This window comes from Choloepus didactylus, chromosome 11 (genome assembly GCF_015220235.1).
Source record: "Choloepus didactylus isolate mChoDid1 chromosome 11, mChoDid1.pri, whole genome shotgun sequence".
NCBI lineage: Eukaryota > Metazoa > Chordata > Mammalia > Pilosa > Megalonychidae > Choloepus > Choloepus didactylus.
The window spans coordinates 53,260,909-53,288,437 of NC_051317.1; the positions used below are offsets into that span (position 1 = coordinate 53,260,909).

At 34.9% G+C, this 27,529-nt stretch overlaps 1 protein-coding gene across 5 annotated transcripts in view; it reads right to left on the bottom strand.

Moving 5' to 3' along the window:
* CDH9 (cadherin 9) overlaps positions 1 to 27,529 on the bottom strand; it is a 165,286-nt gene that overhangs the window by 103,888 nt on the left and 33,869 nt on the right. For 3 of the 5 annotated variants that reach the window (XM_037799354.1, XM_037799353.1, XM_037799350.1), the window contains exons 2-3: positions 14,654 to 14,822; positions 13,198 to 13,474 (exon numbers count right to left, since the gene is read on the bottom strand). In XM_037799354.1, coding sequence (XP_037655282.1) covers positions 13,198 to 13,425 — 228 coding nt within the window. In that variant the 5' untranslated portion in view covers positions 13,426 to 13,474; positions 14,654 to 14,822. Of the gene's footprint in view, positions 1 to 13,197; positions 13,475 to 14,653; positions 14,968 to 27,529 lie in introns of those variants that run through there. The other 2 variants (XM_037799351.1, XM_037799352.1) reach the window with 2 other exon arrangements.

A 27,529-nucleotide genomic window follows, 5' to 3' on the forward strand; every position in this document is an offset into this window, starting at 1 on the left:
GCCTTAAGTGCCTATATTAAAAGAGAAGAGAGACCAAAAATTGAGAAATTAATTGTACACCTGGAAGAACTAGAGAAAGAACAGCAAATAAACCCCAAAGCAAACAGAAGAAAAGAAATAACAAAGATCAGAGCAGAAATAAATGAAACTGAGAACAGGAAAACAACAGAGAGAATCAACAAAACCAGAAGCTGGTCCTTCAAGAAAATCAACAAAATTGAGGGACAAAAAAAAAAAAAAGAACAGATGCAAATAAATGCAATCAGAAACAGGAAAGGAAACTTAACTATTGACCCTGCAGAAATAAAGGACATAATGAGAAGATACTATGAGCAACTATACACTAATAAACTGGACAAATTACATGAAATAGACAACTTCCTAGAAAAGCATAAACAACCAGCATTGACCCTAGAGGAAATAGATGACCTCAACAAGCCAATCACAAGCAAAGAGATTGAGTCAGTCATCAAAAAGCTCCCAAAACAGAAAATCCCAGGACCAGATGGTTTCACATGTGAATTCTAACAAGCATTCAGGAAAGAATTAATACCAATACTGCTCAAACTCTTCAAAAAAATTGAAGAGGAGAGAAAACTACCCAACTCATTCTATGAAGCCAATGTCACCATAATACCATAATCAGACAAAGATACTGCAAAAAAGAAAATTATAGACTAATCTCTTTAATGAATATAGATGCAAAAATATTCAACAAAATACTTGCAAATAGAATCCAGCAGTACATTAAAAGAATTATAGACCATGACTAAGTGGGGTTTATTCTAGGTATGCAAGGCCAGTTCAACATGAGAAAATCAAATAATGTAATACACTACATCAATAAATCAAAGCAAAAGAACCACAAGATCATCTCAATTGATGCAGAAAAGGCATTTGACAAAAATCAACATCCTCTCTTGATGAAAACACTTCAAAGTATAGGAATAGAAGGGAATTTTTTTCAATATGATAAAGGCAATATATGAAAAACCCACAGCTAACATTGTACTCAATGGGGAGAGACTGAAAGCTTTCCCTCTAAGATCTGAAACAAGACAGGGATGCCAACTGTCACCATTGTTATTCAACATTGTGCTAGAAGTTCTAGCTAGAGCAATCAGGCAAGAAAAAGAAATAAAAGGCATCCAAACTGGTGAGGAAGAAGTAAAACTTTCACTGTTTGCAGATGACATGATTCTATATGTAGAAAATCCAGAAAAATCTACAGCAAAGCTTTTAGAGCTAATCAATGAATACAGCAAAGTGGAAGGCTACAAGATCAACACGCAAAAATCTGTAGTGTTCTTATACACCAGTGATGTGCAATAACAGGAAGAATTTTTTTAAAAAATCCATTTACAATAGCAAAAGAATCAAGTACTTAGGAATAAACTTAACAAAGGCCACAAAAGACTTGTACAAAGGAAATTATAAGAAACTGCTAAAAGAAATCAACCAGGACCTACAAGAATGGAAGAACACACCATGTTCATGGATTGAAAGACTAAATATAATTAAGATGTCAACTGTATTTAAACTGATTTATAGATTCAATGCAATACCAAATTAAAATCTCAACAACTTACTTTGCAGGAATAGAAAAACCAATAACCAAATTTATTTGGAAGGTCAAGCTGCCCTGAATAGCCAAAAATATCTTGAGAAAGAGGAATGAAGTGGAAAGTCTCACACTACCAGACTTTGAAGCATATTACAAAGCTACAGTGCTCAAAACAGCATGGTACTGGCATAAGGACAGAGATACCAACCAATGGAATCAAATTGAGTGCTGAGAAATAGACTCTTGTATCTACAGAAAATTAATCTTTGATAAGGCAGTCAAGCCAAATCAACTGGGACAGAGCAGCCTCTTCAATAAATGGTGTTTGGAGAACTGGATATCCATTTCCAAAAGAATGAAAGAGGACTCCTACCTCAACACCCTATACAAAAATTAACCCTAATTGGATCAGAGACCTAAACATAAGCGCTAAGACCATAAGACTCTTAGAAGAAAAGGGCAATATCTTAAAGATCTTGTGATACGAGGTGGTTACCTAGACCTTACACCCAAAGTGTGAGCAACCAAGGAATAAATAGACAAATGGGATCTCCTCAAAATCAAACACTTTTGCACATCAAAGGACTTTGTTAGAAAAGTAAAAAGGCAGCCTACACAATGCGAGAAAATATTTTGAAACCACAAATCAGATAAGGGTTTAATATCCTGAATATATAAAGCAATCCTACAACTCAACAACAGAAAGACAAACAACCCAATTAAAAAATGGGCAAAAGAAATGGACAGACACTTTTATGAAGAAGAAATATAAATGGCTCAAAAGCATATGAAAAAATGCTCAACTTCACTGGCTATTAGGGAAATGCAAATCAAAACCACAATGAGATACCATCTCTCACCTACCAGAAGAGCTACTATCCAAAAAACAGAAAATTACAAGTGCTGGAGAGGATGTGGAGAAAGAGGCACACTTATTCATTGTTGGTGGAAATGTAGAATGGTGCAACCACTCTGGAAGACAGTGTGGAGGTTCCTCAGGAAGCTAAATATAGATGTGCCATATGACCCAGCTATTCTATTGCTAGGTATATACTCAAAGGAACTGAAAGCTAAGACACAAATGGACATTTGTAAACCGATGTTTATTGCAGCATAATTCATGACTGCCAAGAGATGGAAGCAGCCCAAATGTCCACCAATGGATGAGTGGATAAACAAACTGTGGTACATACACATGATGGAATATTATGCAGCTGTAAGACAGAGCAAAGACATGGAACATATAATAACATGGATGAACCCTGAGGACATTATGCTGAGTGAAGTTAGCCAAAACCAAAAGGACAAATACTATGTGATCTCACTAATATGAAGTAACACTAATGAGCAAACTTTGAGAGTTAAAAGCTGACAACACAGGCTACCAGGAGATAGAAAGAGGGTAGAGATCAGGCATTTGATACTGAAGGACTACAGAAATGTTCAGCAGGATTGATTGTATAGATCCAGAAATAGATAGCATAATATTGTGGAATGGTAGCACAATATTGTAAGTACATGGAACAAAGATGTCTGTGAGTAAAGCTGAAAGAGGTGGGATAGGGGAATGTAGGACACCAGAGGTAAAGACAAATGATGAAGACTGGGACTGTCTTGGCAAAGCTGAGTGGCCAATGACTGCTGCTAAATGTACAAATATAAAAATGTTCTCACATGTGGGAGAACTAATGAATGTCAACCATCCAGAGTGTTGAAAAAAAGAGATGGTATTTGGTAAAAAACATAATCAAAGCAAACTGGAGTCCATGGTCAACAGTAACATTTCAGTATGCTTCCATTAATTGTAACAAAGGCAATATACCAAAGTTGAATGTGTATGAGAGGGGGATATAAGGGAGGAATATGGGATTCTTGGTAGTAGTATTATTTTTTGTCCTTACTGTTATATTGCATTGTATGACATTTTTATTTTTCTTTTTATTATCCTTTTTATTATCCACCAAAAAAAAAAAAAAAAACACTTTTTCATAATTAAAAAAAAAAAAAAATTGAGGGGAGAAACTCCAGGAATAGAGGAAACCACAAAGGAGGTAGCCCTAAAACGTGCATATGCATTATATGAGGCATGTGGCTGACTCCTAAACTATGCATATGAAGAGGAAGACTCCATGGAATCCTAAGAAAAGGAACAGGCTGAGAAGGAAATAAAATCTGAGCAGAGAATTTAGCCACGCCAAGCACTAGGTAAGAAGAGATTAAAATTCAAATTTTCTGTAGGTAGATGTGTTTCTTAATCATTTTGGGATTTCCAGTGAAACATCAGAAAGGTGATAATTTAGGAGTAAGAAGATGTACTAGGAGTAAGGATTATACCACAGGACTAAGGGAGTAAACACATAATCTAAAACACAGCCTACATAGACTCCAAGTAACCTGCAGTAATTTACTGATGCCTCCAGAGTGAGATAACAAAATCCAGAGTCCTCACAACGTATCATTCATTACATTCAGTATGCAATCCAAACTTTCTAGAGAGTGAAAAAGCAGGAAAACATAATTCAGAAATGAGAGAATAAATAGTCAACAGAGATCGATAAAGAGGGCTCAGATGTTGAATTTAATAGACCAAGACTTTAAAAATACATATCATAAATATATTAAAGAATTCACAGGGCATACTGAAGTAATGGGCAAGGATATGAGGAATTTCATAAAAGATATAAAAAGCAAATAAACAAAAAGGAAAATCAGAACTGGAATATAGCCTCTGAAATATTAAAAAAAAATGTATAAGAGCAGATTGGGCACAGAAATCTAGAAAAAAGAAATCAGCAGACAGTAAAATTAAATTATCAAAATACAAACAAGAGAAAAAAATTTCAAAATAACATAAAACAAAGACTCAATGATATAGCATGTGCCCAAACATACCTGCATTTAGAGTTTCCAGAAAAGATTAGAGAGAGGGAACAGCACACAAAAATAATTTTAAAAAATAATGCCCTTATAATTTTCAAATTTGATGAAAATATAAAAAACAAAACACTGATGTAAGATTAGTGAAGTCCAAGGAAGATAAACAAAAAATACAATCTAGGTATGTAACTCATACTGCTAAAAACTAAAAATGTAGACAAAACCTCAAAAGCAGCCAGAGGAATGCACATATTACATACAGGCAATAAAGAAAAAATAGTAATAATAGTGATTGATTTCATTAAAAAAAAACATTTTAAAGTGTTAAAAGGAATACTAATACCAGCATTTTGATAATATGCAAAATCAGTGTGAACAAAGCAATTAAGGCAAGTTAAAAAAAGATATAAACACAAGAAACTCAACAATGTTAAAAAATACAACCAGTAAATAAGTAGAAGGAATATATAAATGTTTTACCTTGTTCTAGTCTTGTGATTATAGTCATCCTAAATTTTATCTTTAAATTTTAATTTTCTGTACCTAGTGGGTTTTTTATTCAATTTTATTGATATATATTCACAACCATACAATCATTCCATGTGTACAATCAATTGTTCACAGTACTATCATACAGTTGCACATTCATCACCCCAATCTATTTTTTGAACATTTTCCTTGTACCAGAAAAAGTGAAAATAAGAATAAAAACATAAGAGTAAAGAAAAACACCCCAAACAACCCCCCAGCCTATTTTTCATTCAGTTTTTGTCCCCATTTTTCTACTCATCCATCTATACACTGGATAAAGGGAGTGTGATTCACAAGGTTTTCACAATCACTGTCACTTCTTGTAAGCTACATTTCTATACAATCATTTTCAAGAGTCAAGGATACTGGGTTGCAGTTTGATAGTTTCAGGTATTTACTTCTAGCTATTCCAATGCATTAAAACCTAAAAAGTGCTGTCTATATAGTGCCTAAGAATGCCCACCAGAGTGACCTCAACCCATTTGGAATCTTGGCCACTGAAACTTTTTTGTTTCATCTCGCATCCCCTCTTTTGGTCAAGAAGATGTTCTCAATCCCATGATGTCAGGTCTAGATTCATTCCTGGGAGTCATATCCCACATTGCCAGGGAGATTTACACCCCTGAGAGTCAGATCCCACGTAAGGGGGAGGGCAGTGAGTTCACCCTCTGAGTTGGCTTAGCTAGAGAGAGAGGGCCACATCTGAGCAACAAAGAGGTACTCAGGGGGAGACTCTCAGGCACAATTATAAGCAGATCTAGCTTCTCCTTTGCATTGACAAGCTTCATAAGGGCAAGTCCCATGATAGAGAGCTCAGCACATCAAACCATCAGTCCTTAATGTTTGTGAGAACATCAGCAGCAATCCAAGTGAGGAAGCCCAGTACCTCTGCATTTTCCCCCAGCTCCTGATGGAGGCCCTGCATATGTATGTTTATTCTCTGTCCAGATTACTTTGGGATGTATTGCTATTTCACACTAACCTATGCAAACCTACCAGGTCTCACTTCCTATTAAAAGTTTCATGTAATTATGGTATTTGAAAAACTGTGTAATTAAATTGTTTAGGACATATAGATCTTGCACCAACTAAACATCTCTTCCCTTGGTCTCACATGGAATTTGAAGTTTTAAAACACAGTCAGTATTGTCCTTTACCCTTTGGCCTGATTTGTCCTAGCCTTAACCACATCTGCTTCATTCATATCTCTAGTTGAAGTCTGGATTCTTTTTTAGCTTTTTTAACAGTTTCTATATGTGCTAATACTGACATTCATATCTGCCAAGTTCTAGCTGTGAGTTGCAGGTGTCACACAGGTACCCAAATTTCCAGGGATCAATGAGGTTATACACAAAGGGATCAGCATCTCAGAATCTGGAGATAGCCATTACAATTCAGGAATAGATGTGACTGCTGTAAGAGCTTTCAATCTAGGGACCATTACAACAAGTGCTCCCCTGATAAGCTGTGCTCTAAGTTTCAATTCTGAGTTTACACATTGTAATTAGCCCACATTAGTGAGTCATTATAGTGTTTGCCTTTGTTTCTGGCACAGTTCACTCAAAATACTGTCTACAGGTTCCATTCACCTCATTGCGTGTCTCACAGCTTCACCCCTTCTCACAGTAGCTCAGTATTTCCTCGTGTGTACACACAACAATTCACCTTTCTGTTCCTCAGTCGAAGTACCCTTAGGCCACCTCCCCCACTGCAAATCATGTATACTCTTTCCGTAAACACCAGTGTGCAAATGTCCATTCATGTCCCTGCTCTCAGATCCTCCAAGTATATGCCCCATAATGAGGTTGCAGGACCTATGGGACCCACATACTTAGCTTCGTGTGGAATCACCCCACTATCCTCCAGAAAGTCTACACCATTCTGCCTCCTAACCAACAGTCAATATGTACATCCCCCTCTCCATGTTTTCTCCAGTGCTTTTGTCCCTGTTTATATTTTCTATATAATTTTATAGAACTAAATTCACATACCATACAATTCTCCACAGTATACAATCAGTTATCACCACACTCAGCATGTGAACATATTGATTACTAAGGAAAAAAAAAAGGTTTTTTTTTTTTAACAAATAATAAAAAAGATAATAAAAAGAAAAATATCATACAATACAATATAATAGTAGGGTCAGACAACACCACCAGTATTGTACCTACTGTTTTTGTAGGAAGTACACATTGCTTTTTAATAATAAAAACAAGAACAATTATAATGAATAATTCTCCTGTTAAACATTTTTTTTCCCCAATCTGTCTTTTTCTATCTTCTTGGAGATTCTGACACTACTGCTATCTATTTTTTGATGGCTAGGTAAGAGATTTGTTCATCTAGAGGTTTGGAAATAGAGAAAGAAAATGTTGGAGTTTAGGGATAGTTCAAGAGCACTGAAACAAATGGAAGTTTTCAGGTACTATCACATATTTAGTTTGGTTACCATATTAGTAAACATCTCCTACATTCTACTACTTAAAAAGAAATGGCTTGAAAGTAACCTGTATTCCTGGAAAAAAAAGTTTACTTAAATTACAAAATGCAAAAATGTCTAGGAGTAACCAAAATCACTAATTAAGTAAGGAATTAGTTGTTTAACCTCATCTTTTATTTCTTAATATAGTTTGAAATTATTTGCTTTAAGGACATAGAGCTTGTTTTTGGGTGAAAGTGTTCTAAAGCATGTGGTGTTTGAGGTAGTAGAGTACAATAAGAGATGCTCGTTTGCATTTAAAACCCTTGAGTATGATGGATATATGGGAAAGGAATTAGAACAGTAAAGACAAACCACATCTTTTGAGAAAGTTTGACTTTGGTGTAATCTGTGCCAAAAAAAAAAGGAATATAATTGTTTTTAAACTTTCTTTGGTCTTTTTGTTTTTCATAGTATCAATCTCTGATGACCCAGACTAATAAATGTATATTGAATAAACATAAGAGGTAAACATTTGGGGTAAGGAAAAACTTAAATCTAGCACAAAATCAAAGCCTAAAGATCAAAGATTCTAGGAAATGAAATGGAGAATTGAAATTGTGTCGTGAATGAGATTTTGATTGGTGGCCCATAGTTTTGAGGGAGAATTCTAGCTGGGAAGAATGAAGATGGGTTTTATGTAAGGGGAGGCATTTGTGATAGGACCGAAAACAAGAAAAAGAGATGAGATTATGTAAAAGGGGTTCATATACTCCCTGCAAAAGGGACCGTGGATACAATGAAAGAGAAATCATGTACATAGAACTAAGCCTATAATAATGAAGACACAGAACATAGACTGGAATATCAAAAATATTCAAGACTTTGACTTCTAATTAAGTAAATTCAAATTAATTTTCTATAGACACTTTGTGTAAGAGATTGGTATTGAATAACAGTGTGTGTGTCGGGGGGGATATGATTTGAGAATTAATTTTCAAAGAAAAGTGAAAAGGCAAGTTCATTGGGCTGATGCAATGGCTCAGTGAAGAGGCAATACAGTCATACCTAGGATATTGACAGTAAGAACTGAGACAGGACTGCATTATGAATGTACATTTTTAAAGAACTAAGTGTGAAATAGGTCTTCGTAGATTCTCCAGATTACCTAACCATAATGCATAATATTTTTCTCATGCATTCTGAGTTTTAAACAGGCAACATATAAAGAGAATTTTGTAATACAGTGTATCTGTAAATCAGAAGCAGCTGCTCCCTGCACTACACTATACATAATAACATTCCAGAACTTTCCTAAAGACATTTTATTTAGATTCTGAAAAACAATATAATATACTATAAAAATTCACCAAACATCCTTCAGTAAATTTGACTTTAACTCCATCTCTAACATCTCTTTACATGGTACTTGTACCCAGAAAACTGCCACATCTTAAAGTCTAAAGAGAAAACTACCTAAGTACATTTTTAAAATAGATGTTGTTTTAGTGAATACATCAATGTAAGGAAGGGTAAAAGAGATTGACCTCACAAGTCAAACATAAACCTGAATTCTATTCAATTTACATTTGATACATTTTACATTGTGATTTAGGTAACGCATAACCAACTGTAACCAGGGAGGCAGAATAAATAATAAATAATATTTAATTTTAATTAAAGCCTCTTTGCCACTCTAGGATCTTATGATTATACTCATCATGATTTCAACAGTGGTATAGCTAAAGTTTCCAAATTAAAAATGATGAAAAACTGATAGGCAACATCAGAACAAAGATATCTCAATATATTTTGATGTTAACTATTTATAGTCAATTAGCACCATGCACTGCCATGCACAACGCAAGTAACAAATACCTATCCTTGAATGAAAATGTCATGGTAATTGATCATAATGGATATTACAAAATTATTTTATGAATCCTAATATTTTCCTTCAAAAACAATAAACACTATACCTGGAAATTTGGTGTCTCTTCATGCAATAAATGGGCATTAACAAACAGAAATTAAAATCAATATATTAAATTCTGCTCAATTCTCAATAATAATTGGCATATGATCAATTTACTATTCATCCATATCAACCAGGGATTCTTTAGGACTTAGATCTAACGTGTAGAAAAGCAAATGTACATGAACATTCTCTAACAAAACAGCAGAAGCATTTGCTATGCTTCTTGTCAAATATATTTTAATACTTCTTTTGAGCAGTACTGCTATTCTGCCTAAGTAACTCAGCCACATGTCTATTCAAATTATAGAGAAACTAGATGGCAATTGCTATGACTTTGGAATCCTCTTGAATAAGAACAAAAAGTTTCTCTCATTACATAAAACAGTTTTGTAAATCTCTGATAGCTTCGGTCAAAAGTGACCAACCAAACTTCAGATTGTATTATTGTGAAAAGGAAAAACTTACTCTAAATTCCAACATTTCTGATATGTTTTCTCCTGTATTGCAAATGTCTTAAATTATGTGAAGAAAAATTTTACAGAAAATTCCTTACAAAAATATCTTAATTCATTTTCTTTCTCCTCCATTCCATCACGAATATGAAAGAAAACTGATCATCTCAGACTTGTGCTCCCATAACTAATTTGTACAAGAGCTTCTAACAGATATTCACAGCCCACACTATGTAAAAGGAATAGCCTCTAATTCAGGGCCTTTCACTGCAGAGGCTGAATCTCCTCCCATTAGACTATACTTTTTGTTTCTTTTTTATCATGCCATATGCAATCCCACCTCCTTGGATTCATCCACATGCCAGTTTTTATTAAACATTTACAAAATCATCCTGCTTGCAATGGAAACCTCTTTTCCCATCTAGAAAATATCAGAAATGTAGACCTAAAAGAAATCTCAATGACAATTTAATTTAACCTTGCAAAAATTTGAGGTTGGAAAGTTTAAGTCACTTGCAAGTTCTGTATAGTTGCTGACTGGCACAATCAGGACTTAACCTCACGGCTTTGTGTTTATGTATATGTACATGTGTAGTTTATGAAATTATGCTGCCATTACTTTCAATTTTTTCTAAAGCTGCTTCCTCTAAATTAAGGTTCAAACAGTAGTTTTTGTGTCCAAGGATTATATGCCCTACTGATTTTATAAAATTTTATATTATCTATAAATTAATATAGCTCTTATCATTTTCTATAATCTCTAGCTTCTGTAAAATTGAGAACAAACTATGAAAATTTCTTCCTATTAGAAGCTACCTATCTTTTACCTGTCATGGGTCATGGTAAATATAGCTGGCCTATCCTCAAAGGGGAGGTACACACCATCAATATGGTGGATCCTTGAAGACTAGGTTTGGATTTATCCAGGACAACCAGAAACTAAAAGATAATTTGCATGGTGTTCAAGAAGGTTAAATTCTAACCAGAACTAGTGTGTGTTTAACCAAGTTCAGGGGTAAGGGCCTGGCTAGTCTCTCAATATACAAATGAGTAATGATCTCAAAAGCCAGGAGAACAGATTAGTGGAAAGGTTTTATTAATGGAAATAATTTAATTTTTAAAAATATTGTTTTTAATTTAACTTTAAACATTTAAAATTTGTATAAATTATCAATACTTTAATAAATGATAAGAAGTGTTTGGAGGCCTATTTTATAGAGTGTATTATTATAATAAAATAAATAAAGGATTTTTTTCCCCCAAGGGATAGCAAGTCTACTTTATTTTGTTGAAGTTTCTGTTTCATACACATGTTATTATGGAGAGCATAAAAAACAATCAACAGATAAAGTTTTAGTGTAGTTATCCCAACTAGACAAAAACCCTAACTCTTGTAATGGTATTCGTTCCATTTAGGGCTTGGGATCTGGTTGTCAGGGATAAATAAGCACAAATATTTGAATACCATAACTTGTTCATGGTTGTAAAAAGAGGTCAAGTTCTCAAGACAAATGATAAGATACTATATGAAAAGTGATTAAATAACAATTTGCATATGCTTTTAGTGATTGTTCATGTCAGATTATAGAACTAATTAAAAAATAAACAAGATGGTGCAAAAAGATCTAAAGTATAATAGAAAAAGCTTTAAAGTAATTAGAAAAATGCCAGTTCAGTAATGGTGGTTAATTCAGAAATCAATTAATGTGCAATTTTTAGAAGAAAGCATTTTGATTCCTCCTTTAAAAAAAAACAAACCAGTAGTAGAGCCTTCATTGCCTTTAGATTATGAGTATCTCTTTTTATCTGTAGCTATTACTTTCTGTTTGTGAATCTCCAATGATGAAACCTTTTATGTAAGTCCCTGTGATCCGAATTTGTCCTTTATGCATTGCCTTAGAAAAAGGAGCATAAGGCAATTTCAAGTTCTTAGACATAAGCATTTGTCAGTTGAACTTGAAATACCCTATGTCAGTTATTAACTATAGTGTGAAAAGTGATGTTAAATGAAGGATGCTAGAGGATACCATACGACTAACCTGAGAAGAAATAGAAGGATAAAAGAATCAGCAAGTGAACATATGAGACCAAATGACCATGACCTACAGAACCAGAGGAAGGAAATCTCAGAAGAAGAGGAAATAATAGACTTTGGATAAAGGATGCTGCACATGAAAAATACATTATATTGTCACACACACACACACACACACACACACACACACACACACACACACACAACGAAGCATCAGATCCAGATTTTAACAATTTCACAGAGCAAATATATTTCTGTTTTAAAAGAAATAGGCAGGCCTTTTGTGATATCAGGTACTTTTGATGCTTTTATTTTTGGCCTCTTCTATAACATTTGCCTGATGGTGCCAAAGGATCAAACAATACTCAGACTATTGCAATCACTTCCAGTAGTATGTGCCAAGAATCAAGAAAAAAAAATGTATGATCTCCAGACAATGTCAGTGCTTTCAGTTGTTTACGTTTTTCTTTCTCAGAATTTGTAAGTACTTCAACATTGAGCATAGGTGGGGGAGAATTCACAGTAAATCAGTGAATTCTTCTGAGTATAGATTAATATGAATGAGATTGGTAAGGGGATGTCAGGTAAAAAATTAGAAAATCATGAATGTTGGAAAGATTATATCGTCTTTTTGAGACCAGGAAGAAAGAGGAAAGAAGTAAAGAACCCATTTCTTTAAAACTGGACTCAGTAAGGGAGTTACATATTGTCTATAGTCAAATGCAACTGTTGGCTTTGCTGCTACTCAATAGCACAAAATCATTCTAAAGGTGGTGACTTCTTTCTCCTGATTTTTAGTGTCTAGAATCCTTGAGTCTGGATTACAGGCAGAAAGTATCCCAGGTTAGTTGATGTTAAAAAACAGAGGCATCAAGAAGGGTTTATATTTATCCGTTTCTCGTACAAAACTATTCTTAATTATGACAAATCATTCATCAGTAGACACAAACATATTTTAGTATATTTTTTGGTAGATTACAATTGTGTTTGCTTGGTTTATGTTACACACTAAGTGATTACTTGTGCAAGATTTTAAATTAAATTTCAAAGGAAGTTTTTTTTCTTTTAGATATACATACATTTAAAGCATGTCCACCTAATTAATAAAAATAAAGTCCATTTTTGACATTTTATGTTGATGTGTGCTCTGGACTAGCTATTTGAGTAAGTCACATCCCCCAACCTACCCTACTCTTAGACTCTATAAAGCACACCTTCTGAACACAGTAATTAGTTAAATATTTCTATATAATCATGGGTGATGTTGCAAGTTTCTGTTAAAAATAAATAAACAGTTAACACTTTCAGCATCTAGGTTTTTCATATGAAAATTCTTACCTTGCCTACATATTGGGTGTCTGTACCTGTGTATTCTTCCAACAAGAAGAACTGATTCCACATCCAGCCACGTTTGGTGCGACGCAGCATTTTACCGTCATCTTTTGTCAGATCCACCATTCTTTTGCTTTGTAAATAATTGTTAGCTTTTTCTTGTAAAGGGATGGTGTCGATTGTAATGAACATATAGGTCCAGACGAATAATGGCAGGCAATGGTAAGTCCTCATTTTCTGCAGCTTCCGCAGGAGGTCAAATTCAATGTTTTGTCTGTTTCCCCTGAGGAGTAGGGGGAGAAAAATGATTTTATTTGGGTGTATTCCACTTTCACATAACTTGTAATCTATAAAATTTATTCTGTGTTATTTAATTTTATAAATAATGCATTATAAATACACATTATTTATCTATATTACATTAACAGCGAATAATTGTTAAAATCTCATATATATCTCATAGATAATCAGGGAGAAATATAGCTTATGTAAAATAAACAGTAACGGTTTTAACATTACTAAATAACATTTCTGAAAATATGAATGTCTTTTTAATTTAAAGCACTATTTTGAAAAAAAATTTAAACCCAACAATACAGCAATTAATTTTTGTGACTGTGTTGCATGTCCCAAAGTCTTTAATAAAAAGAGAATATTGACTAATATATACATATATATGTGAAGCTAAAGGACACTGCTTTCTGCCTGTAATATACCAATTTTTACCAACTTCTTTGATTTTCTCTTTTTTTTAAATAGGTTAACATGTTGCCTAAAGGCAAATATACTTTGGTTTCTGTCTTGCAATACTTAGCATCATGTTGATTCTTTACAATTGATAACTGTTTTCTTCCCCACAAGTAATTAGTAAGTCTCTCAAATTTATTTAAGTTTGAGGAGCATGTGTTCTTAAATAGAAATATTGTATCTGATAATTAAAAATAACAACACATTTATTTCTTAAAACAATAAAGAAAAAAGGCACACACAATTGTGATATTGTTAAATTAGGCATGACTGTTTTAATTATGGGATAATTTGTTTCAGAATTTTGAAACTTCTCTCAGTTGAAATTGTAAGTTGATTCTTCTTGAATTAGAAACAACAGTTCATTGAGTATTTCAGAATTAATTTTGCCTACTAGCAAGGTGGTTTTAATTTGGAACACGTGGGAGCCTTATTATTATTATTATTATTATTATTATATTTGGTAAGCAATAGGATTCAATTCAAATTAGTGTAGGCACAGGAAGAATTCACTGAGTTATGAAATCAAAGTAATTGTGGGAAGGAAAGAATAAAAGCAGCAAAAAAAAAACAACACACAACTAGAAATTTCCCACTCATGAAAACTAGAATTTTGGGATTGAGAGCCATCACTTCCCAATCCTTCTCTCTTTCTTTATGTCCCTCCCTTCCTCCCTTCCTTTCCTGCTCTATATTTTGATGCCTTCAAACTTACCTTAAACTAAACCTCCTCAACCTGATGTGAAATATGGGTGATACTATCTTCTCAGTTCAGAGTTAACATCTTCCATTCCACAAAGTGACTGGTAGCCTCTTCTAATTCAAGTTTGAAGAAGTCTTGGGAATGGGCTCTCATTTGTCCAGCTTGAGTCAGATACCTAACCCTGGAGCAAACAACTATGGATTCAGAAATGAGGTCACCAAAGCATAAAGGTCAAATACAGAGGCTCTAGAATCTGTCAGCCTGTGTTCAAATATTGGCTTTGTCCCTTACAATTTGTGAGATTTGGGGCAATTTTCCTATATCACTTGGTCTCAATTTTTCCATCTACAAAATGGAATAATTAGTACCCAGCTCACCAGGTACCTTTATTAATTTCTATTGAAATTTTATCAATACAAATAGTTATATGTATTATAAGGACTTACTTTAATTTTATAACAGCATATAACTAGGAGAAAACTGAAGCATAAAGATTTTAAGTGATTTGACCATGGTCATACAGGTTATAAATTTGAAGACAGATTTCATATTCAAGCCTTAAACACTATTCTTTTACATAAGATAATGAGTGTAAAGCATCTAGCATAGTGCTGGCACACAAACTCTCAACATCTTATCATCTAGTCATCATCATCCATATTATCATCATCAATCATGGCTGCTCCTACTCTAACCATATGGATATGGGACCAATACAGTGGAGAAGAGAACAGTGATTGTTGGACAATATTACAGATGCTTGCCTTGGTCCAGAGCTATTGGCTCTGCCTAACACGTACATACATACATCTGATAATTTCCATACCTTTTAAACAAAGTTCTTACTTGACATAATAGTCATATATGCCCCCAAATACACATACACTAGAATGAGAGAAAACCCAAAGTCACATTAGTTTTTCTTTCTGAAAATCTAAAGTGATAGTAATTATCCTTATTAGGATGTTACTGAGCTCCTTATAATACTGCAAGCTATCAGATAATTAGTAAATTTAATCACAGCCAAAGTAAAACTGCAAATTAAATATCAGAAAACTACAATGTCAAATAGTGCTTTAAAAAGTATAATGGGATAGAACTGTCTAGTGGCCAGTGGCCCAGAATCTGTCCCATATAAGGTAAATCGGTGATGGCACTGTGGTAAATGAACAGAATCTCACCGACAGCTATTATCTCATGGACAATACTCCTCATTCCCTGGGAACTGTTCTAAGATGCCCACCTTCTCTGTGTGGGACATAGGCCTCTGAGCAGAAAAGGCCAGTTGTTTTAGATGGTGTCAGGGACTTAGGCAGGGGCCAGCACCCTCTGACCTTTATAAGGTAGAGTAAGGAATTTCCATTTATTCTCAGTGCAGTGAAAAGCTGCTGGAAGATTTTAACATGACATGTTTCAAAAAGATCTATCTGGCTGCTGAGAGGAAGGTAGGTTAGAGGGTAGGAAAGGCATTTGATTAAGGGGGAGATCAACTAAAGTCTATCGCTGTAGTCCAGGAAAAGATATGACTGTATGTAGCAAAGTGGTTTGAAGTGATCTTGATACTCTGCTCAGGTTCCCTTTGATCTTTTAATATGGACACACAAACACACACACAGACACACACAGACAAACATAAGCTAATACCCTGCAATTTCTGTGTTCTTTTACATGTGATGGCCTGCACCTGCAACTCTTTCTGGAAGACTTCTTTTGGACTTCTAGAGCCACTTTGCCCACATGCACAGCTAGCCAATGTCCCTGCAAGTTTACGGTGGCCCCCCACCAGAATCTATTAGCCCAGGTCTAACAGGTGCACAAGTATGAGAGCCCACACATTATTTACATCCCAGCACTCCCTTGCAGAGTCAAGCTGAGGATGACCCTTTGCCTATAATCACACCTTTTTTTGGATTTTTTTCCTTCCCTGGCCTTTTCTCCTCTCTTGTCCAGTTTCCTCCACTCCTTCCCTGACCTCTTTACCTGGAAGCAACTCCTTAATCAATCACTGGCTTCTGGGAGCCAAACTTAAGACATGGATAAAATCCACATACTCAGGTATTCAGAAATATAGATAGTATTTTCTTATGAATCGGTTATGGAGGTCACCCTCATCTATAATTCTTAGACTATTAGTTTTGAACTGTTGGTCAATGTGGTGAATGGTTGAGCCATTTATTGAGTATCATCTATGTCAAGAAAGAAGCAGATCTATTAGAGATAACCAGAATCAGTTTTCTTCCTTTTCTTGGTAAAACTTTACAAAGTGATTCTTATACTGCTACTATCAATGACACTTCAGCTAATTAGTAATACGGAGCAATTATGAGAAGTGATTCACTACTCTATTTTATATGAATTAATTGATATATTTATAACAACTCTTTAAGGTAGATTCTACTATAATCCCTTATATTATTAGTATGAGGAAAGTGAGGCACAGGGATGTTTAAGTATGGCTTAAGGTTACATACCTAATAACAGATGAGCTGAGATTTAAACCCAGACACTCAAGTATTCTTGGACTCTACTGCTACAAAATAGCTACTAACATCTATGATGCTGTTCTAGTTTGCTAATGCTGCCAGAATGCAAAACACCAGAAATGGACTGGCTTTTATAAAGGGGGTTTATTTGGTTACACAGTTACAGTCTCAAGGCTATAAAATGACCAAGGTAACACATCAACAATCGGGTACCTTCACTGGAGGATGGCCAACGGCATCCAGTAAACCTCTGTTAGCTGGGAAGGCACGTGGCTGGCGTCTGCTCCATGTTCTGGTTTCAAAATGGCTTTCTCCCAAGTCGTTCCTCTCTAGACCGCAGCTCCTTTTCAAAACGTCACTCTCAGTTGCTCTTGGGGCATTTGTCCTCTCTTAGCTTCTCCAGAGCAAGAGTCTGCTTTCAATGGCCATCTTCGAACCGTCTCTCTTCTGCAGCTACTCTTTCAGCTTCTGTGCATTCTTCAAAGTGTCCCTCTTGGCCGTAGCAAGCTCACTCCTTTTGTCTGAGCTTATATGGTGCTCCAGTAACTAATTAAGGCCCATGCTGAATGGGCGGGGCCACACCTCCATGGAAATTATCCAGAGTTATCACTCACAGTTGGGTGGAGTGCATTTCCATGGAAATAACCTAATCCAAAGGTTCTAACTTAATCCCCACTAATACATTGCTGCCACAAGATTGCATCAAAGAACATGGCTTTTTCTGGGGTACATAATACATACAAACCAGCACAGATGCTGACCACTTACATTTATTCATTCATTCTGTTACTTAATTTCTTTGTTCTAGGCATTATGTTAAGTATGGTTTCATTTTCACTTCTCAAAGAGTTTCTTTAACTCTCTTCACAGCAGTATTACTTTAGACAATTATGCCAGTAGACAGAGAGGCAAACTGAGGCTTTGCTTGTTGAAGTAACCTGCTAATATCACAGGGTTATAAGGCAGGATTTGAATTCTGTATGACTGATGTTGATGCTTCCAATGTTAACTGTACTGTTGCAAGGTAACTTCATTCCATATGTGTGAGTAAAGACAAATTATGTTCTTTTGTTCTATAAGCACTGGCTGAATTCAACGTCTTTGTCTTTACTCACACTTAGACCTGGATCAATCTTACCTGGCTCAACCATAGTCATCTTCTCCCTCTTATCTTACTTTTTATTTTTGTTTATTTTTGTTTTTGTTTTTGTTTTTTGGTTTTTTGGTTTCTATATCATATTCTACTTTCTTAAGATATTTTCCATAACAACTTTTATAAAAATAGCTCACCTCACTTCATTGTCTATTGCTTTCTATCACAGCATTAATTTATTTCCTTTACCTTATTAACCACAATTTTAATTTTTTTTTTCACTTACTGGCTTATATGTTTTATGATGGTTTCTTCGAGTTAGAATGTAACTTTCCTGGTGATGCCTTTTGTAAATCATTGTGTTCTGCATGGGACAGTGATGACACACAGTATTCACTTAATATGTATTTATTGATTAATAAGTTAATTGATTAGGGCCCAGATTGGATAATCCCTATTTGGAGACTGGGATCACATAAGGGATTGATTTAATACTCCCTTACATAAACAAGTGAATAGAAATAATGAAAGAGTTGTACTGGGAGAAAATATGTGTGTCTTTGAAAGAGTTCAGGTTTATTTGTTTTTTCCTAAGGTAAGGAATAAAAATCTGCTGTGAAGCAAGAGTAATATCCATAAAGATGTGCATAATATGGAATTAAGTGTGAACTTCATAATGTGATTGGCCAAAAGTACAGAATATATTAGTTTGAATTCAAAGCTCTTTGAATAAATACCTTCTTTATTTTCTTAATAATTCTTGGCATATTTATTTTGCCCTTAGAAACATTAGTGCAACCCTCCTGTGGCTAATTTAACACCTGTAAATTTCTCTATATTTAGACAAAAGTGCACATTCTAAAGGGCTTTTTGTTGCATTTGATTTTAAAGTAAGCAAGCTCATATCTCACAGGGTTTATTAAAAATTCTTCACATCCTTTATTCCCTCAATAGCAACAAGCTGATTACTAAATTTTCCATGCTTAATTATCTCTATCAGCTTTTAAATGCTCTGCATTTTAATCACACTTTTTGTTGATAAATAAATACCATCAGATGTATTATAAAGTACAATATTTTAAACTCAGTTTAACTTTGATTTTTTTAATCAGGGAATTCGCTTGAATCTTGTTAACTTTAGAATTTGAAAATTGTTTTATTATTATTCCCTTGTTCACTTATATTTCAATTGCATTTCAGAAAACTGTCTTTTGGCTATTTGCAAAGCAAGAAATAAATGCACAGTATAGTAATTAAGTAGGATGTTACAGAATCTAAATTCCTCATCCAAAAATAACTCACATCACTCTTTCTTGTATCTATCTGTATTTATAGACATTTGTAAAAGTTTTAACTCATACAAGGCATTTTAATAATTCCAATCTTGTTTTTAAAGCAGTTTCTCAGCTGAAATTAATTTTAGTATGTTACCTTTATAAGATTTATAATAAAGCACTTACACATAGATTAACCTGTTCATCCTCAGAATAAAGCTGTGACATATTGTCTTGCAATTTAAATCCTTTTTCAGATAAGAGATCAGAGGTTTGGAGAGATGAAGCCAAAATGTTACAAAGGTAACATTTTACTGTGGTTCTTATATCAGCTGGGGAGATAATCTTGACACATTAGGTAAATTAGACACATAAAGATCAAATTCTACCAATATGATTAACACAAACATATAATCAAGGAAATGCTTAGGGATATAAGCTTTAAATATCTATTTTACATAGTTTTTGATAATTATTTATTATATATGTATATATACTTGATAATTGCATTGTTATAGGTATTTAAGATATATACAGGTGACAAAAACTATTTACTGATTTGTTTTTTCAGGAACTCCATTCCCAACTATTCTTACATTGTGATTTAGGATTCTACTCATATAAACAAATGTTACAAGAAAGGGTTCAAGAAAAACAGATTTAGATGGCAGAAATATGAGCTTCCAGATTCATATAAGCAATGCTAAATAGATACCACAACTACTCTCCCATCTTTAAAAGTTTAGTTTTATGCTTTCCTTAGAACTAGCAATGTAAACTGGTATCAGAAGAGAAGCTCTCGAACTATTTTTTTGGCAATATACTATCAAAGTAATAATAGAAGCATTATACATAATAGAATATAAAAACAAACAAACCAATCATTGCTAGAATCTGAGATAAATCATCACAGCCTATACGGATAGTGGCAGTAAATTAAGAAAATAAACAACTATTGATAACAATCCATGATGTGAAAAGGAACATGAATTTCCATTAAAAGGACAAAGGCAAGCAAGTTTTTCTCTGTCCTTTTTCCCCAAATAAGAATCAAGGGTATAAACTAATCACACACACACACACACACACACACACACACACACACACACACACATATGATCATCTATTGCAAAGATACTCCCTTTGGAATGGCCAGGATACAGTTATAGCTATTAAAACAATGCACCTCCTATAATACAGCAAAATAAAGAAAGGGGAGAAATTGGAAGAGTTAATATTATTTTAGAGATATTTCATATGGAGATATGTCCTCAAAGTAAATTATTTTAGTCAGTCACAGAAATGAAAAAAAAAAAACACTCTTTGGAGAAAACTACCTGTTTATGACTTGCTTAAGAATATTGGCTAACCAGGTATTACTTGCTTGGGGAACATGCATAATTTCACATTATTATAGACAAATGGTGACATATTTAGTTGATATGTCCTCCAACACTGGAAATCAGACAAAAAAATTGCCAATGCAAGTAAAATATAGCATGCAATTGGACTATAATAAAATTAAGGCTACTCCACTCACAGGCTACAGGCATAACATATTAGCACTTTCTTCTGAGGAATAAACAACAATGACAAAGCACAACAAACATGGAGTCTGGGAAAATATAGGAATTCAGTTGGAAAAAGAACTTTACTTGGGAAAGAGTAATTAGACTGATGTAGAAGATAGAACTGTTCAGCCTCAACATTTCCTACCATGTGAGTGGTGATCCTTAGATACATCAGAATAAGAGAAAAAACAAATCAAAACAAAACAACACAATTTATGGAGAATGAATTAACATCATTGATTTATAAAGGACACTTAAAAAGTAGCAAAATAAGAGAGAGTTGTAAACCTTTAAGAAGATGAACAAATAAATTAGAAAAATGTATACATTCATTCTTAAGCAACTTCTGACAAAAATCATGTCATATCCAAAGACTATTCTAGGCACTGGGGATTCAGCAATGAATTAAACAAAATCCTTTGGCTCATAGAGGTTACATGTCATTGGAAGAAGACAAATGATAAATAAATAGGTAAGTAAATATGTGAATAATTAAGTGAATACTATGGCAGATGGTGTCAAGTTTTATGAATAAAAATAAAGCAAAATGGACAGAACCTAAGATGGTGGCTAGGTGAGACAGGGCAAAAAAATCCAGAATACCAGTTCCAGTGATGCACCAGCCAGACAAGTTCTGCTAAATCCACAGGGACTGTGCATTTGGTGGAACTGGGAGTCTGCATTCTGAAACAAGTGAGTGAGCTGGCTGAAAGTCCAGCGGCCACACTGTGGTGTGGGGAAACCATGAGTTGGCATTTGGAGATGGACTAGTTCTTTAAAAAAAAAAAAAAAACCCAGGAGCGACTGCAAATATGGTGGTGAGAACCACTCAGTGAAGCATGGCAGGAGCGGTCTGTGCCAACACCTTCGGGTCTGGCATGGAGGAAAGCCCTTCCCACACCTGCTGCTGATTGTCTCGGGGCCAAGGGGGCAGAGGGGAGCCAAACGGAGAAAGAAACTATGCCACTTGCAGCCATCTCCCCAGAGGGCTGGGGATGCTCCTGCCCGGGGCCGGAGCCATAGCCCAGAGTTGCGCCAAGGGTCCCAGTGTGACGGGGAGTGTTTCCCACAGCACCATGGACAGTGGCCTTTAGTGCACCCACAGCTAATTAATTGTCCTGGAGCTGGGAATGCGGAGCTGTGCGAAAAGGGGGAAATTAACACACCTCATTCAACCATCTTTATAGCAGGCAGGGAATGCCCCTGCATGGCCTGGTGGCCCAGGGCTTCCCTGGAGGGCCAGCACACACTTGTGACATGGCACAGCCTTCCCTCAACAGAGGTCCTGGAAGAGCACGGCTAAAAAGGGTGACCCACTTGGAAATCCCAGGGACCCTATGCCAATACCAAGGACTTGTGGGTCAGAGGCAGAGACAATCTGTGGCAAGACTGAAATGAAGGCCTAGACTCTTGCAACAGCCTTGAATCCCCAGGAACACCTGGGGGGTTTGATTACTAAAGCTGCCCTGCCTCCCTAACCACCCAGACACATGCCCCACATTCAGGGCGGACAGCACCAACAACACACCCAAATTTAGTGCACTAACTGAACCCCACAAGAATCAGATCCCCACACACTACAAAGACAAAGTTGGGGAAAACTGACTTGAGGGGAATAGGTGCTGGTTAGTTAGAGAAAGTGTACATCACCAAGCTGTAGATCTGAAAAATTAGAGATTGGTATTTTTTATATCCTGAAAGAACCTTATCAAGTAAAGCAAATGCCAAGAGGCCAAAAACAACAGAAAATTTTAAAGCATATGATAAAACCAGATGATATGGAGAACCCAAACCCAAACACCCAAATCAAAAAATCAGAGGAGACACAGTACTTGGAGCAATTAATCAAAGAACTAAAGACAAACAATGAGAGCATGGCACAGGATATAAAGGACATGAAGAAGAGGATGGCACAGGATATAATGGACGTAAAGAAGACCCTAGAAGAGCATAAAGAAGAAATTGCAAGAGTAAATAAAAAAATAGATGATCTTATGGAAATAAGATGAAACTGTTGACCAAATTAAAGAGATTCCAGATACTCATAGTACAAGATTAGAGGATGTTGAACAACGACTCAGCATCCTCGAGGACCGCAGAATGGAAAATGAAAGAACAAAAGAAAGAATGGGGAAAAAAATTAAAAAAAAATCGAAATGGATCTCAGGGATATGATAGATAAAACAAAATGTCCAAATTTAAGACTTATTGGTGTTCCAGAAGGGGAAGAGAAGGGTAAAGGTCTAGAAAGAGTATTCAAAGAAATTGTTGGAGAAAACTTCCCAAACCTTTTAAACAATATAAATACACAAAGCATAAATGCCCAGAGAACTCCAAATAGAATAAATCCAAATAAACCTACTCCAAGACATATTCTGATCAGACTGTCAAATACTGAAGAGAAGGAGCAAGTTCTGAAAGCAGCAAGAGAAAAGCAATTCACCACATACAAAGGAAACACCATAAGACTAAGTAGTGACTACTCAGTGGCCACCATGGAGGTGAGAAGGCAGTGGCATGACATATTTAAAATTCTGAGAGAGAAAAATTTCCAACCAAGAATATTTTATACAGCAAAACTCCTTCAAATTTGAGGGAGAGCTCAAATTTTTCACAAACAAATGCTGAGAGATTTTGCTAATAAAAGACCTTCCCTACTTCAGATACTAAAGGGAGTCCTACCAACAGAGAAATAAAGAAAGGAGAGAGACATAGAGAAATTTAACAGACATATATAGAACATTACATCCCAAATCACCAGGACACACATTCTTCTCTGGTGACCACGGCTGTTTCTCCAGAATAGACCATATGCTGGGACATAAAACAAGCCTCAATAATTTTTTTTAAAAAACTGAATTTATTCAAAGCACATTCTCTGACCACAATGGAATACAAATAGAAGTCAATAACCATCAGAGACTTAGAAAATTCATAAACACCTGGAGGTTAAAAATGAGGGGGAGATGAAAACATTCCCAGATAATCAAAAGCTGAGGGACTTCATCACCAGTAGATCAGTCCTATAAGAAATGCTAAAGGAAATTGTGCAGGCTGAAAGGAAGAGGCACTAAACAATTGACTGAAACCACATGAAGAAATAAAGATCTCCAGTAAAGATCATATGGTAAATATAAATACCAATACTACTGTATTTTTGATTTGCAATGCCACTATTTACTTCCTACAGGATCTAAAATACATAAAATGTAATGATAAATCAGTGGTTTTGGACTCAATGTAAAACATGTAATTTTTGACAAGAACTACATAAAGGTGGGGGAATGGAGGAGTATAGGAACATAGTTTATGTGTCCTATTGAAGTTAATTTGGTATCAAAGAGAAACAAGATTGTTATAGATTTAAGAGGTTAAATTTAAGCCCCATGGTAAACACAAAGAAAGTAACAGAGAATATGACCACAGAGATGAAAAGTAGAGCATGGGTTATGAGAAGTGGGGGAAGGGGCAATGGGGAGTTAAGAAATGAGTGTAGGGTTTCTGTTTGGGGTGAAGGGAAATTTCTAGTAATGGATGGTGGGAAGGTGATGGCATTGCAACATTCTAAATGTGATTATTCCCACTAATGGAATGCTAGGGATGGATTGGAATGGGAAAATTTAGGCTGTATATATGTTTCCACAATTGGAAAAAAAAAAGTCTAAATAGATAATGACAATTAAATGCTACTGATGATCCTGGATGGGATCTGACGATGGAGGAGAAGAGGCTCAAAGGGACACAGTTGGGGCATAAGAAAAAAAAAAGGAAATATAGAATGTAAGCCTTGTATCAATGTTGAATTTCTTGAACTTCTTAGCTGCGCTTAATGGGATTGCATAAAAGAATGTTTTTGTTCATGGGAAATGTATATGTGAATTATATTGTTTGTTCATGAATGTGTGCAGCTTACTCTCATATGTTCAGAAGACAGAACAACAGATGATGGATGATAGATAGGGAGGGAGGGAGAGAGGGAGGAAGGGAAAGAAAAAAATGGTGGTGTGACAGGATGTTAAAGTTGGTGGATCAGGGTATCAGGGGAGGGGCGTTGGGGTATGCTGGAGTTCTGTATATGGGGTTTGTATTGTTTTTGCAACTGTTCCTGTAAGTTTGAATTTATTTCAAAATAAATTTTAAAAAAATAAAGCAAAATGATTCCAAACTTACTATAAAGTTACAGTAATCAAGACAGCATGTCACTGGTGAAAAAATAGGCATGTAAGTCTTCTGAAAAGAAGAGTGTGCCCCTAATTAAACCCACACAAATATGTTCAACTGATTTTTGGCCAAGGAGAAAAGGAATTTCAATGGACAAAGGATTTACTTTTCAAAAAATAGTGCTGGAAAAATTGAATATCTCTGTGAGAAAATAATGTATCTAGAAACAGACCTTGTACCTTTCAGAAAAATTAACTCATTATGGATCATAGACTTAAATCTAAGGCATAAAACCATAAAACTTCCAGATGAAAATAAAAGGGAAAATCTCAGTGACCATGGGTTTGGGAAGGTACTTCAGAGTCAATGCCAAAAGCACAATCCAGGGAGAAAAAAAATTGATATCATGAGCTGTGTAAAAACTAAAAACTTCTACTCTGTAAGAGACACTGTTAAGAAAATGAAAAGTCAAGGCACAGACTGGGAAAAACTATTTGCAAAACACATATATTATGAAGGACTTGTTTCCAGAATATGCAAAGAACACAAAATTCAACAATAAGAAAACAAACAATCCATTTACAAAATGGGCAAAAAATGTAAACAAACACCTTACCAAAGAAGATATATAGAAGCCAGATAAGCATATGAAAGGATGTTCGTAATCATTTGTTGTTAGGGAATTGCAAATTAAAATAAGATCCTATTGCATAAATATTAAAATGGCTAAAATTCCAAATAATACCTAAATACTGACAAGGATGTGGACCAACAGAACTCTCAGGTTTTCATGGTATATATGCAAAATAGTACAGCCACTTTGGAATACTGTTTGGAAGTTTCTTACAAAGCTAAACATAGTCTCACCATATGATAGAGAAATCACACTTAGTTATGTACCCAATTTTTTAAAAGTATTTTACAGAAAAACCTGTACATCAATATTTAGAGAATATTTATTCATAATTTCCAAAAACTGGGAAAAATAGCTGCAATAATGAATGAATAAAAATGTGGTATATTCATACAATGGGATAATATTCACTTATCAAAAGAAATGTGCTACTGGTCACAAAATGATATGGAGGAAGCTTAAATATACATTGCTAACTGAAAGAGGCCATCTGAAAAGGCTACAGACTGAATGATTCCAACTCCATGATATTCTAGAATTGGCATAAGAAAGTAAAAAAGGTAAGTGGTGCCAGGGGTTTGAAAGGAGGGTGGCAGAAATGAATAGATGAAGCACTAGGGAAATTTGGGGCAGTGAAACTATACTGTATGATACTATAATGGTGGGTACATGACAGCATGTATTTTTCAAAGCTCATAAAACTTTAGAGTTGCTTCTCAGTAGAAACCATTAAGGGAGAGAATGTATGCAAATTAAAAAAATCATTTAGGAAATCGAGTGATTCCAGGAAGGAAAATCTACTGTGACAAGTGAATCTAACTTTATTGCAAAGGTGTGAAACAATCTCAGTGAAGGGAGTGGAGGGAAAGGTGTTGATTAAATATGGAAATGCAAAAGGAACTGCTCATTCACACTGTATTCTAGTTGATAAAATTATTTCTCATGGATGTATAGATGAACAATTCTGATATTGATATGCATATATACTGGAATTTTACAGTTGATTTAATTGATGGCAGATGTTGGAAGCCAGGTTCCTCATGGTTGGAATGGGAAATTACAAATAAGCAAAGAGAGGTAATGAATTAGAGTTGGGGACAGCAATACGAATTCATGTACTTTAATATAAAGACAATTATGTATAGACATATTACACAAACATAGGTTAATAAACACATACGTATTCCCTTGCTCTGTGGAACTATGACTACTAAATGAAGTCTGGTATCTTGGAGGGCATCTTGGGATAGAAAGAAATGTTAGTTATAAACTTAGGAAATCTGAATAAGTGGTGGACTTAAGTTAATAATAATGTATCAATATTGATCCATTAATTGTAACAAACATACCATACCAAAATATAATTTAACAATAGGTAAAACTTAATGAGGTGAGAACTCTGTACTATGTTTCCAATTTTTCTTTGTAAATCTAAAATTTTTGTAAGAAAAATACAGTCTGTTTAAAAATATAAAGCAAGGTAAATGGATAGAAAATATGTTATCTGTGGGGGAGTTAGCATTATTCTCAATTATGTGGTTGAAAAGGTCCTCTCTGTTACAGTGAGGTTTGAGAAGAAAGCTGAAGGAAGTTAGGGAGTGAGTCAAGAGGATTTTAATGGGAAGAGTTCCCTGAGAAAGGGAACAGCAAAATGTAAATATACTGGTGGGAA